General features: G+C 38.5%; 1 protein-coding gene across 2 annotated transcripts in view; it reads right to left on the reverse strand.

Annotated features, from left to right (window-relative positions):
* LOC108136477 overlaps positions 1-14990 on the reverse strand; it is a 44493-nt gene that overhangs the window by 4077 nt on the left and 25426 nt on the right. The window contains exons 5-11 of one of the 2 annotated variants that reach the window (XM_017257685.2): positions 12125-13083; positions 11624-11784; positions 9549-10080; positions 6533-6654; positions 6381-6458; positions 5748-5902; positions 790-881 (exon numbers count right to left, since the gene is read on the reverse strand). In XM_017257685.2, coding sequence (XP_017113174.1) covers positions 790-881; positions 5748-5902; positions 6381-6458; positions 6533-6654; positions 9549-10080; positions 11624-11784; positions 12125-13083 — 2099 coding nt within the window. Of the gene's footprint in view, positions 1-789; positions 882-5747; positions 5903-6380; positions 6459-6532; positions 6655-9548; positions 10081-11623; positions 11788-12124; positions 13084-14990 lie in introns of both variants that reach the window. The other variant, XM_017257684.2, reaches the window with a different exon arrangement.

Raw genomic sequence — 14990 nt, forward strand, 5'->3', positions numbered from 1 at the left:
AGACTTAAAGCGAGCAGCAAGTCAGCACAATTTAGTGGGCCGAAAATATTGAATACAAAAGGGAGCTGCAATCACAATTGCTAAACATCCACATTTATATAAGACACAGAGGAAAAATATATGTTTACTCAAAGAACTTTAACCTTTCAAAGTTTGATTTTCAATATTTTCCAGAAGCTTAAATACTTTTTAAGAAAATTTACAACACAATGTGAACATTTAAAGTAACCGGTTTTTTTTAGACACATTGAAGTAAAAAATGTTGGTGTAAGTTAATGATTAAATATATATTAAAATGTTATTGTCACGGCTTTAAAGAAACTCCTTTGCTTTCACAATCATTTTAAAATTTGTTAACCCTTGTTAAAATACAAACTAAACTTTAAAATGTCAAAACAAAATTGAAAAGAACATTTAATTAAATGGGAACCCCCGTTTTGCTCAATACCATACCTTAGTATACCAGACTCATACACCCATTTCTATCCCATCACTTTGTTTCTTCCTTTTTAAGTGACGGCCGAGGCACAGAAGTGTTAATGACATTTGGCAAATGTGTCAGAGGCAGATGGCTCTTAACCCACCGCTTGACCCACTCAGCTAGACGGCGGGAAAATCGGGAAAATCGAGAAAATCAGAAGTTCCCTAGATGAAGAGGGTCTGAGCTACAAAATGGGGGGAGTTTTGTGGGAACACTACTTTTTGGGGGAGATGCTACCACTACGGATACGGATACGGATACCGATACCAGTACCAATACTGGTACTGATGCTTTCTGTGCTTACTCACCGACATCTCGCATGCGGGATGATCAATAATCTCCAAATCCGTTTCAATGTTATCGACTAGCACCGACACCGTCTTCTGTCCATATTCATCATCTAAAAAAAAAAAAAACACACAGCCGAAAAAAGTGAGGGTAGCTTTATTGTCAGACATTCCCTTATTTCCTTTAAACTTACTAGATAGGTTTTTTTTTTTAAATAAATAAGCATATGTATTATCAAACTAATCAAACAGCAGCGGTGCATTATTCATTATTCAAGCGTGTAGTTGGTAGAAAAAGCAAAACCTATATTGAAAACAAACCACTATACTAATATGTTGGGACTTTCGGGGAATTCCAAACAACAGCAAGTCCCCAAATGCAGTTTCGAGGGTTTTAAATCGATCAAATTGCAGCAGGGGCGGCGACAACCTTTCCATGGGCGTTGATGGGCGTGTCGCCCATAAAACCGTAATCAAAGTGATTTTATTTGCCCAGCAAGTTAATGTCGCAATTGACGCTCCCCCTGTTTTTTCCCGCTTCACTTCATTGACTCGTTTTTTAGCCCGAGACCATAAAACGTGCAAAAGAAACAGGCAGTCAGTGTGTGTTTGGAGTGGAGGACTCATAGTGCAGGGACTTCATTCTCGTAAAACCTTCCTCTACGGCGGTGCACACGGAAAGTGCTACGTCACCACCACACTGCCACAAAAAAATTACAAAAATGTATGCCTTCGAGCTAAAAAACTAATTTAACTCACTCACAATTTACGCCCTTATGGTTAAGTTTTTAAATAATTTAAAATTTGTTTATCAAGAGGAGTCTTTTCTTCTATATCAAAATTCTTTTAAATTCTTTAAGGAATAATAAATATGTTGTAAACAAACTAACTATGTTATTAAGCTACATATTAAAAATAGTACTTGTATACCTTACAATTCAGCAGCAAAAGAGGTGTTTGTCTTATTAAGCAGAAAATTTCCACATACCATTTTCTAGAGTTCCCAAGGAGCAAACAAATTGCTAGAGTTCACACGTTTGTATGTGAGCAATGTAAAAATTTCTAGAGTTCCCAAGTCTTTATTCGAGTAGTAAAAGATATTGTCAGCTGCATTCTAGTTCTTATAGATAGGCAAACAATTGATATTTAAATATATATTCAACTGCATTTATACAATACCAAACTCTTACAAATAATTTTATGGATAAATATTGAAGCTTTGCAAATTTAAACCAGTGCTCTAATTGTATTTTAATGATGTTTCTCTCACTGCATCAGCACCGTCCAATGTACGCTTTGTCAGCAGTTTAACACAACCCAACGGGATGGTAGGAGAACCAGAAAAATAAAAATAAAAAAAGGAACTGGGAAGGAGTCTTAAAAGCAGACAATGACTGCAGTTTGCGTCCAACTCTGTTTGCATTCAGCTGTGGCAAATATTTAGACGCCAGTCGACCCGGTCTGCAACTACAATAAAAAAAAACCCCAGAAAAGCTGCAACCCCGAAAACCCCAACCCAACCCAACCCAAAGCAATGCCAATGTCAAAATGACAAAAAGTCCATAGGTACTCCGAGCGGTTAATTTGCATGTGGCAAGAAATTTTCAGTGAGTGGGCGGTGCCGCACAAATTGAATAGAAAACATGTTCCCCTATTTTGTGAGTGAGTGAGTGTGTGTTCCAGATGCCGTCTTCCTAATGGAAGTCCTACTTCCTCCTCAGTCCTACTTCAGCCAGCTGAGCCGATTAGCCTGTGGCATTGACAAGCGGCGAAAACGAAGTCATTGCAATGCAATTATACAAACGCCTGGGCAAACACAGCCAACCAACGAGGGGAATCCCCTGATTTTGGTGGGATTACACGTGCTACTCGGTTGTCCTTGAAAAACAAACCATTTCGAGGGGCTCACACACGCGTTGTGGGATATATACATAGATATTTTTAGACCCAAATGGGCGTGTTGTGGTCTCTGAAATTAGTGAGGATTATTCGATTTTAATAGTTCAGAATATTTTTGTTCGGAATACATGCAACAGGCACACACAAAGCTGAACTTTTTAATAGCTTAAATGGCAACAGATTTGGACTATAGGTTAAAATAGACTAAGTTATATATACAAGAAATATTCCCCTGGTTCAAAAATAAACTCATTTTTATTAAATATTATCTTATAAGTGCTAATTACTCAAGCATAATGAAAAATATTTAAAAATAAAGTTGCATTAAAGTAGGCAATCCTATTATAGTCGGAATCGGAAGTTAAGAAAAGAAAATTGAGTTGAATTAATCTTAAGCAGGCAAAGATTGTACCACTTTAAATGGCCAACAGTCAAAACCTGAAAAACTAAAGTGAAATCATGCGCGATTGCGTCAGCATAAATTTAACTAAAATAAGGGCCAGTGTTTGGGCTATTTTCTAAAATGAGAAGCACTTAGATTTGCCTCAAACGGACATGGCATGTAATAAATTTACCATCTGCTTTTTTTTTTTTTTTTTTTGGAGGGTGCGGGGGGGATGGGCGTGGGCAATTCCGCCCATCCACAGATTTTTTGTGGTCATGCAACGGTGACGGCCATTAGTGAAAGATGGCTAAAAGACGACGCCCACACGCAAAAATAACCGAGAAACTTGCGTGTCTTGATGGAAAGCATTTGGCATTAGCAAAAGTAGAGGCCACACATGCAGTGGACATCCTGCAGCTAGGAAACAGTTGCACAACAATTCATTCTATGGTAATTCCCAAATATATATGGACATTCCCAAACAATCAAAAGCCCACTCGTACACACAACTGTCATAAAGTTTGCCCTTGCCTTTGGGCTAATTAAAACTCAGTTTTATTATCTCGACTACACAGAGCAGAAAATTCCTGCGTAAAGACAATGGCAAGGCATTATTTTATTTCTGGCCCCCGGTCGTCTGATCCTGTTGCGAAAAGCCTATTATATTGCTCGACAATGCCAACATATGACCAGAAATGACATGGCCATAAAATGCACGCAATCCCTTAGGTACACTGAAGAAATTCATTTATTGGCAGGAAAGAGTAGCATAAACGGAATTATAATTTCATATTAAAAAAATTGTATAAAGCTGTTTATGAAATAAGCAAAATCAATACGAAATCAGTATTGCAACGTACACACCACTTGCAACTGCAATTATCTGCTGTTCTGGAAACATTGTGATTGGACAACTTTCGCCTTGATCAGATTACTCAAACTAAAACTCAATAACGAACTCAAACCCACAACTTGAACAATTTTTGGTAGAATATCCCAGAAGTAATTAGCTTAGTGCTAGAGCATGAATGTGGTCCATCAAAGGTACATAATTCGAAAGTGCTGGAATTCAATTAGTTCGAAGAGGCTAGCCAAATGAGAACTTTACACGATGCGCCGACAGGTGCTTCTTTTCATCTCCCAATTAATTAAGCCGACTATCAAGGAACGCTCATTTGACCTTGGCAGGAAAATTATAAGTTCACAGGCTTAGGAAAGGATTATCGATCTATGGGGATACTTTAACGGGATGTAAAAAGTTAAATATGCACGCACTGGATACTTTTAAACCCCTTTTCTTTTAAATACTTCATATGTCAAATATCAATAAAATTAAAAAGTTTAATATCTTTAACATATGCTTAGACTTTCAAAGCCTGCAATGAACTAAAAATCAGGTAATTGCTATTTAATACAAAATATACAACTAATCAAAGGTATATTAACACTTCATCAATTGTTTTAACCGCAATACCATTAGAACTTAAAGGAGAAAAAAATGTATCAATAGATTTTAATTAATAAAAGACTATTACTACTACTTAATTCTTTGATGCTATGACACCTTACTTAGGAGACATACTTTTTAGCAGAGAAACATTTGAATTATGATTAATACGATTTTCTGGACAAGAAAAAACTAAAGACATTGAACTGATGTCAGTTAAAACATTCTTCACTTTACTGAGAAAATCCACTTAAATGCTCAAAAGCGGTTATCAAAAAGTGGGCGGCAGCCAAGAACACGCCCATATTCTCTAGCTTTTTCACACTCCAAGCCCAGTGATATGGCCGCGAAAGTTAATGAAATTAGCGCTGCCGCTTTTCACATTTTATGACTTTGTGCCATAATTAAAATGCAAATGTGTTTGATTAAAGGCCGCTTAGTGAAGCAGCAGGGGTAGAGATTCGGAAAAGGACTTGGGTGGCATGGAAATGGAAAAGGAAAAGCGACATAATTTTCAATTACTTTGCCCAAAAAAATCCTGGGATACCCCTACCATATTATAAATTAATTTTATTTAGGAACTATTTGATATGTTAAAGCCTATACAAAACTACGAGTTGTAAGCTGTTCTCAAACGTATCAATAATATGAACTAATAATAATCGTAAATTTCCTAGACATGTTATACATCAAGTTAAGAAGTTATTGCGTGCATGCTATAAACGTGCCTATTATAAATTTATCAATAATGTATAAATAATAATATATTTTATAAATCTAAATAGCCAGTGAATTTGATGAAATATCATGGGCTAAGAACGGTAAAATATATACAAGAGACCTTAAACTGATCGTCTGACTAATTTGTTTATTTACATAAATGTGCTAATATAATGTTATAAAAAGTAAGATATTAAAAATATCAACAAAAAAACTATATATATTTTTCTAAAATGTTATGCTCTCAAATAAATTGCTTTGCAATGCTTTACGTGCAGGGTATATGTATGTTCAAGAGACTACCAAGTAAAATACTATTGCCATAATTGTATAGACGGATTAAAGAATAAGGGAATTTGTAATACTCTGCTATGCGGACTGTACAAGTGCAGACAAAAAAAAATGTATTCTTTGGATTGACGGCGACATCGGTGGCTGCAGGCCTAATAAATATAGTTTTACATTTGCCAAATTAAAAAGTGCCAATTGATAAATAGCAGTGTGATAAATAATAAAATGCCGACTTACCGAGACTCAGGTCGTAGGCGCATATGTAATCGGAAGTGGTGAACTGGTATGTCAATGTGGTTTTGCCCACTCCGGAGCCGCCGAGCATGGCAATCTTGTAGGCAGGAACATTCGGATCCCCGTCGATGACTTCGCCCGATGCCCCCGATGCGTTGCTACGAAGACAAGGACAATAACAATAGTAAGCTCAGTGAAAAGAACGGGCCACAGTGGGTGGATTTAACCACAAAATGCTCAAAAAAACCATCCCTTAAAAACTAAGAAATTATTCCTTGAGAGTTTTCAGATATTTTACCACAAGTTAATAAAAACAATAAGCAACTAAACTTTTTCGAGACAAGCTAGATATTCCACTGTGCCACTGTTTCCTTTGACAATGAGATGGCAAACGCCTTGGCATTGTTACCACTCATCTTCATTTTGGCCCCCTCACCTTCCATCTGCCGTTGTTAATGGCAGCGGAAATTGTTTGGTGTGGAAATTGTATGAAATTAGTCAGACTATGTGGACGTGAAAATGCCGCACGTTTCGCATTGTTGTCGCCATGTGAACTGTCATTTCATAAACAATTTATTGCCAGCCACTTTTGTTCACAGAACATTGAGCCACCGAACGTTGAACCACTGAACTCACCTATTGTGTCGATCCGCAACGCCGCTGTTTGAAGTGCCCGTGGATGTCACGGAATTGATCGAACGTGACCTGCGGCTTCTGTTGCAAATAAAGTAGAGGAAAACAAATGTCAGAGGCTGGCTTAAATGTATCAGAACATATTCAGAACATACCTTAAAGAATCGCCCAAGTTGCAGATGCCATTGGAAGTGATGCTGAAGCTGCGCAGACGGTAGTAGGTCATGTCCGGATCACCGGCATGGATCGCCGAGCGTCGCATCTCTGCCAAGCGGGGCTGAAAATTACATATACAAAATTCCAGACAAAAAGTTAACACAATAAAATAGGTCAAGTTGAGCTAAATGTTACAAAATGTTCCACTTCTGACCGACAAAAGAAGAGTAGAGAGAAACAATTAAAGATTATTAACTTTTTTGAAAACTACTAAATTAAAATTTTAAAGAAAGAGTCATAAGAATTGAAATAAATACAATGATTGTTTATTGACTTTATTTCATTTACAAAACATTAAAATTAATTTGTTAGTTAGTTTAATTTTAAAAAAAATATTAACGTATACGCAATGTGTGCTTTAACATTTACGCAACCCAAAGTTGTCGTATACGCAATGACATACACTCAAAAAATTACGCATACGCCAGGATAACTTTTTAATCAAATTACTTAAACAATAATAAATGTCAACAAAATACCAAGCAAATACATGCAGATACCTTCATATTTTTTCATTTAGAAAGGACAAAACTTGACGGCTAGCCACGAATAAATAAATGTCCCATTCCTGAAAGCCCATCAGGCCGAATGACAATATTTGATTTTATTCGAGCAGTCCAATAAGGTGTGAACAAAGCCTTTGGCGATGGAATACGAAGAATGGAAAAGCAGCAGCTTTAAGAGGCATCCTGCAGTTTTTTCGGCTCCTGTTGGCCCCCGATGGGCTTACAGCACTCACATATTTGCGGCTGCCCTTTTTGGCACTTCTGGGGTGGCACAAAAGTTTCTGCACTTTTTCGGCTGCCTTCGGGGTTTCAGTCTCACAGTTTTTTCTTTTTTTTTTTTTTTTTTTTGTCTGAAGAAGAGGTGAAGTGTGAATGGATCTGGGACTGCAGTCGACAAGTTTCACCCTTTTGGCGTCGAGAGCGCCGCCACACTTGACACTATTCCAAAATTTAATGCCGCCCCCATCCCCCGACTTTAGACTTTAGTCTTGGCCAAAATCAATTCCAATCTCAATCGCAATACCTTTGCTTGCCATTGATTCCGTCGTTTGAAGGTTTCTCGCTCACTTTAATGGCAACCAGCTTTGAAATCAATTTCTGGACGGGAAAAATGATGGAATCTACGGGTCGATGCCCTCAACTGCTCCAGTTTCTTGCCGCTTTTAGGTCCCTCGAGACTGTGCGGCAGGTGCAATGTGGTTCCAGGTGGCACGTAGTTCGCAGCACGCGCTGCACAATTTTCACTCGAGCAATTTCACAAACTAATTACATTAGCTGCAGCGACTAGACAAGTGCAAGTCTGCCAAAGAAGCGTGGGAATTATGGCTCCCCTGGCTACAATCGCAGCCATTAATCCACGGAAGTGACACACAGCCATAGAGAAATTGGAACGATACGACTTTCTAATACTCGTTGAGTACTAGAAACCATACTGCAATGCGCGAATTCTTAAGCAGCCTATTATCCAATGAAACGAAGCCGTTTAAAAGTGATTAAATGTTTTTCCTTACGAAACTCTTAAATTTCTCAACTGCTTTGCCGTTCTCTATTTAAGTTATTCTTCAAAACGCGACTTCTTAAGCTTGACATTTTTAAAGTTGAGGTCTACACTTAAAGTGCACAGCTTGTATATTGTTTTAAATGTTGTAAATGAGACGTAATAGTTTACTTGGCTATGATACTGGTAAATTTTTACAACGCAAAATAGCCTTAAAATCTGAGCAGAGCTCGGTAAGGAATATGGCATAGGCCAGAGGGTAAGCACTTAACTTTTCCGCTGATTATGGCTATTTTTCATATATGCCAAAAACGATACAGGAAGACACAAGGTGGCACAAGTGGGTTTGGCCACCGGGGGAAAGGTGGAACTCGGGACATGATAAGCTGGCAGTTACGCCCCTCGTCCTCGTCCACGTCCTCATCTTCATCTTCATTTTTCCTTCTCCTGCCAAAAAAAAAAAAAACGACTCAAACAGCCAATGACCCGGGAGCAGAGGGCCAAAAGTAGAACCATGTATCAAATGCTCAGTCATGCTGAATGCTGAAAACTTGGCCCACACCTCCTACACACAAGCACGCCCAAAACCACACCCACACCCACACCCATACCCACAGAAATGCACATCCCCAGATACATGTGTAATCTTTGGTCTCTTCGTCTTGTCTATATCTAGTTTTTCTGCTTGTTGTCTTTTTGTTCTGTTTTTTTTTTTTCTCAAGCTAGTGGCACTATTAAGAATATTTCACTGTTGAGTGGAGTGCTAATGGCTGTCCTTAAATGGCTTTTGTTCCCCGGACCGAGTTTCAATTACTTGTCGTCCCAAGTCGGTGCGATAATCCCTATGAGCCTGCTCCTTGAACTGGCTTAACTGGTTCCCGCATCGAATGACTAGGCACTGGCCAAATTTAGCCGAAAATAAATAGTTTCAATGACTGAACGGTTTTGTGGAAGGCTGTGCCAAATGAAAATGGAATATTTCATGCATATGTTAATATATTTCGCATGGTTTTAACCATTCGGATATGTTTAAATACTATTTATGCATCGTTTGAATTGCATTGCTCATTGTTTTTAATTTTAATAATTATGTTAAAGTTCTTAAAGTGAAATATGTGTTTGTAATGTTTACGTTTGTTTAAAAACCTATATAAAAATTATATTTTGAGTTTCTAAAATATTAATATAACAAGTTTGGAAGCATATCTAAATGAAATAACTTTTGTCCTTGTTTTCAAAAAACGGAACTATTCAAATATCTGAATATTTATATATCAATTTTAATCTGCCAAATTTCGCAAAGTTGTATTGTTTCTAAATAAATGTTCTCATAAATTCCACTGAAAATGTAATAGTTTCTGAATTAAATGCTTTTTTTTAGTTATTTGCATATCCTTAGAGACACATGTAAAGATTGAGATACCGTATTCATCTTGCATTTATTTTACTCACCCTGCGGCTTTCCGCCGGCATGCTGGAGGTCCTCAAACGTTGTCGCTCCGTCAATGGTTTGCCGGATTGGGAGGCCAAGACCACGGAGGCGGCCAGATCGGTGATGGCCGTGCCGGATGTGCTGGCTCCGGAGGATTCGCCCACGCCCCTCTCCCGCTTCATTGGCAAATGGGTGGGCAAGTGCTGCTGCTCCTGCTGCAACTGCAGCAGTTGCTGCTGCTGCTGTTGCTGTTTGCTGGGGATCATCGAGACCGGGGATATAGAGTCGGTGGAGTCGCCATTACCATCCGGACCACTAGTCACCTCGGCGACAGCAGCTAAGGTGGTACTTGATCCACCGAGAAACCCCAATCCCACGTTCACATTAAGATTGTGGGCCGATCCTCCGGGTAAACCACCATCCGTCCGCTTTTCGCCGGAGCCACCGGAAGTATTCGGCGGATTTAGCGAACCCACGGTGCCGTATTGTGGCGACACAGCTCCGGACATGGCCTGGTGGAAGGTCAGGACTCCGGCCAGAGACATGCGATCCCTAAACACATGGACAACAAGATAATATAATACTTGTATAAATATTTCTGATAAAGTTTGATATCTATCAGTTAGAGCGTTATGTGTCACTAACAAATTAGTACTTTTAATGCTCCTACTTCTACTGCTAAATCCCAGTATTTCATACTCAATTTAAATATTAAATAAACAATTTTTAAATATATATATATCTAAAATATTTTATTAATATATACTTAAATATAATTCATATGAAAAAAAGAGGACCCATATATTTTCTGTTTATATTAAATATTTTAAAATTAAATCATTCAATTTAATATGCATTATATTTAATATTATGATTTTTAAGATATGCATTTTTGGTTTCAATAGCCAGTTATTCAATTTTACAATGAACTACACCATTATCTTTATATATTTGTAGAAAATTACACATTTAGTTCAACGCCATTCTCTCACTCCATTGTCATTTTATTTCATTAATTATGGATATTAGGCTTTTTTTGCCCATTTTAGGAATGAACATACTTTTCCATATACCTGCACACAGAAGTTGTGACATTTTATTGCCTATCCAAAGGGACACATAGAATTAGGCCGTAGCTTGGGTAAAGGCTAATTGCATTTCAGCTCGAAATTAAGTCACTTAGCGTGACATATTGAAAACTGATTGAAAAGTGTTTTAGCGTAAAAAATGTATTACATCAAATTAGTGGCGAAATAAAATAGAAATAGAAAAAAAAGCTAAAGAAAGGCAAGATATTTTAATGGTTTTCCCAGCGGGAAAACAATAAATGTGGCAAGCTTGCCATTTAAAAATTCATCTATTCCGGAGTGCAATGTTGGAAAAGTGAATTTCATTTGTTTGTTTCTGAACTCACACAACCCATTTCGTAGTGAAATGTGAATGGAATAAAGCACAAAACATTTGTAAAGCTATTTGGCATTAAATCTGCAGCTTTCAACTCAAAACCCCATTGGGCCAAGGTCGCGCTAGGACGCCAATGACAATGGCAAGTCGTTGGCCCACAAGGAGGCGGCAAGAGGTCGCACTTGAGGGTTTCAGGCGGTCGGGGTTACCTAATTAGGGTGGCCCTTCTCCTTCTCCGTCTCCGTCTCCTTCCTGCCGCCCACCTGCCGCCCAGCATTGTGGCAAGTTTTTAATTATCATTTTTTCTTGTTTATGACTGGACGCCTTCTGCTTCTTTATTACCATCTTAATCTCCTACAGAAACGGGAACAAATGTTAAATACATTGTTTGAAGCAAAAGAAAGCTGAGAAAAGCCACACACAATTTTTCGTTTTTAATATTAATAAGATTTAATGCTGACTGAGAGTTGGCATTAGGAAATGCGTTGTACTTTATACAATTTTTATTCCCAAAACCTAAAAGCAAAAATCTAATATATGAATTGACATCAATTGCTTTGCATTATAATTGTATTTTTATATGCATATATATTTACCTAAAAATATATTTAAAAAAAAGCCACGACTTCTATACAAAAAGGTTGTCTATAAATTGTGCTATTTAATATATTAAGATTTTAGAAAACCTCACCTGGCGCTATTGCTGTGCGAAATGCGCTGAAAGTCGTTAGCATCAATTGGAGCTCCGCCGATACTGTTCCGGGTGTACGTATAGTCAGAGTGCAACAAATTTCCAGCTATCGATGAGGCGCGACGCCTGTTCAAAATAGGGGACTTCTGGGCCCGCAGACTCTGCTATTAATGGTAATATGATTTAAAATAATCAGACAAATTAAAAGGGATTAGAGGTGTGTCACTAAAAAATAAACTTGTTTTTACACGTTAATATATCATTGAATATATAAATTTAGTATATGGGTTTTTAAATTGTTGTTTGAGTGTTTGATGGCATTTCACAGCGACTATGTCTATTCACTATCTCAAAAACTAGGTATTAGGTATTTAAAACGTTGTTTTATACATTTTATAGATTAGCTTTAAGTGAACAATCTACTTATTTTTGCAGTTAGGAAATATTTTAAAAGATCGTTTGTTTTTAGATTATTTGAATGTGAAACAAGATGACACTTACACGACTTCCAGTTGGATTCTGGGCCGCGTTGAGAAAGTCGTTGAAGGTGGTGAGGGGTTGGACCTCTTGAGGGGCCGGTTCCTCGTCCATTTCCCACTCCGAATCGTAATCCAACTCGGTATCGTCCGCATACGGTTGTTGTTGCTGATACGGCTGAAATTGATGGTGTTGCTGATGCGGCTGATGTTGCTGATGTTGCTGAAGTGGTTGATGCTGCTCGAACTGCAGATCCTGATGCTGATCGTACTGGTACTGTTGCTGCATCTGCTGCTGCTGTTGCTGCTGCTGTTGCTGCTGTTTCTGCTGTTGCTGCTGCTGCTGTTGCTGCTGCTGTTGCTGTTGCTGCTGTTGCTGCTGTTCCATGGACGGGCCATAGCCGTAGGCCGATGCCGAGGTGCTGGGGCCCTGGTTGTAGAAGCCGCTCTGCTGCTGCACCCTTTGCAAGGCCGTCTTGCGCGTGTGGTACGCCCCCAAGCCGCTGTGGGTGGGCGGAGTGGGCAGCAAGCGGTGGTGCACCTGCGGGGTGGTGGGCGGAAGTGGCACCTGCAACATGGGTTGCTGATGGATCACCTGGGGCTGTGACTGTTGCTGCTGATGGCTGACTAGTGGGTGTTGCTCTTGGCTCACCTGCTGGTGCTGCTGGTGCGGCTGATGGATCAGCACTTGTTGTTGGTGTTGCTGTAAGCTAACCTGTTGGTACTGCTGCTGGATCACAGCTTGGTGTTGCTGATGGGCAATTGCTTGATAATGCTGATCCGCCGCCTGCTGAATTTGCTGGTGGGCAACCAGTTGATGTTGATGTGGCTGCTGCAACATAGGCTTCTGCTTCTGCTTCTGCTGCAGCTGCGGCTGCTTGAGGATCGGCTTGAGGACATTGTAGGCCAGCTGGTGGGGAGCTGGCGAGGGCACTGGACCCGGGGTGCTGCTGCTAATGCTGTCGCTCTCATCGCAGCTGGTATCTGAGCACCGGTACCGGAACCACGGGCAGCAATCAGGATAAAATAAAATACAGGAATACATCTCATTACAATAAAAGAGAAATCATCATTTGAAATAAATAAATATACCATTTTTCAATCAGTGGAATCGCCTCAACAAAAATATTTTTGATTCTTAAATGTAATTAACTAATCAACCTCAATAGAAATATCCTGTATTGAATAGCACACTTAATAATTAAATTTCCATGCAAGACGAGTTTTTAACATTAAAATAAATCTGGTCTTTGTACATTGCATACTTCATAAACAAATCGCATTTTATAGGTAAATAACAAGATCCAATTTCTTAGTTTTCTATGAAATTATATGAAATTTAAAGTTTTAATAATGCTGCTTGTTCAAGAGCAGTTTGTCCAAGTCATAAAGCCAGAAATCTGGTTCAGATTACCGAAGAATAGATTGTGTATATTAGTTTGGAATGCACAATTGAATGTGCATAGAAAAACACTTAAATCACAATAGAGCCAATATCCATGTTCATTATACTGACAACTATTTGGCAAACATAACCAGAGTTTGTCTGCATGCAATTATTATTTGTTATTTAACTATTTCCTAACTAAGTTGTCTTAAAAAATACAATACTTGTGAAAGAACATCAGCACTTGTCAATTTCTCGGACAGTTTGTTAATTGCGTTTTCTAACGGGCAGTTACCAGAAAAATAAATCTCAACTATGTGGGACAAACTATTGTGGCCAGTTGTGGCGAGATTACCAGACATTTTCACAGCTTTTCCACCGTATATATATATATATATATATGAAAAATTGTGGACACCTGGGGCACCTGTACCTTGATGTCTATATATCGCTCTCCTTTGTGTGTGTCTTACCCAGGAATTATGTGCCCCAAGTTGAAGTCAAATATGAAATTGTTTGCCCGAGCCCAAAAAGAAAACTTTTCCAAGACATTTCCCAACGACTCGTCGAATGTGTGTGTTTGTGTGCTTGCTTACTGTTTACATGTTTATAGCCAAGCTTAAGTTTTCTTTGCCGTTTCCTTTTGTTGAGCAAAAAGAAAAAAAAAATTTAATAAACTTTAGCTCTTTGTGCGTCGGTGGGCGCCATAAAAATTGTCGGTTAGATCCGGAGCATCGCTAAAAATATGGCCACATATGACAGGTTAATAGACTCGACCCCACAGATACCCAGTAAACTATTCGGGCATATCCTGACACCCAAAAGTTGCGATTTAATAGAGTGGAAAACAAAGCGCAAATAAATCAAAGCTGAATTTTAATATAAATAAATTTAACAAAAGGCAAATCAAATGCAAATAAATTCCTGTGAATGCAAAACGAAAAAAAATACTCGTTTTAAAATTCACAATTTCCTCACCCATCTGCATTCTCATTATTTTTTAATTTTCTCTGAGGAATATCCACCCCCGAAAGTTCAGCCCTGTCCGATGGGTGGCCATAAAAATTGTTTTCAACATATTTATGATTAAATTTCATGGCACCGAGTTTGTCTAGGAAACTTTCTGGGTGCTTTCTCTTAATTAGCGTGTGGCGCATTTTTCGCCGAGCAGAGCTTAAGAATTTTATTATGCTGACGCATTTAAATTTTTGCCAATTGTAGCTGCGAGTCTATTAAAATGAGACTTTTAGGAGACCATAGCCATCACTTGCAGTTCAATCATTCAATTATGAGTTTGCCATTTGGGGGCATTTGTCTCTTGTTTTTGTTCATTTGAGGGCATGATTCCGTTTCCAACCAGCAATTCAGTTGATCCCGCCGATTAATCATAATGTTCGTGGCGGCTCTTTTCATTTCAAACATTTTCCAGTCGCATTCAGTCGAATTAATCACCATGAAGGACCCATCCATTATAGAAATGAGTCGCCGGTCCTTTTATCGAGCG

Source organism: Drosophila elegans, unplaced genomic scaffold (genome assembly GCF_018152505.1).
Source record: "Drosophila elegans isolate 14027-0461.03 unplaced genomic scaffold, ASM1815250v1 contig_149, whole genome shotgun sequence".
Taxonomy (NCBI): Eukaryota; Metazoa; Arthropoda; class Insecta; order Diptera; family Drosophilidae; genus Drosophila; species Drosophila elegans.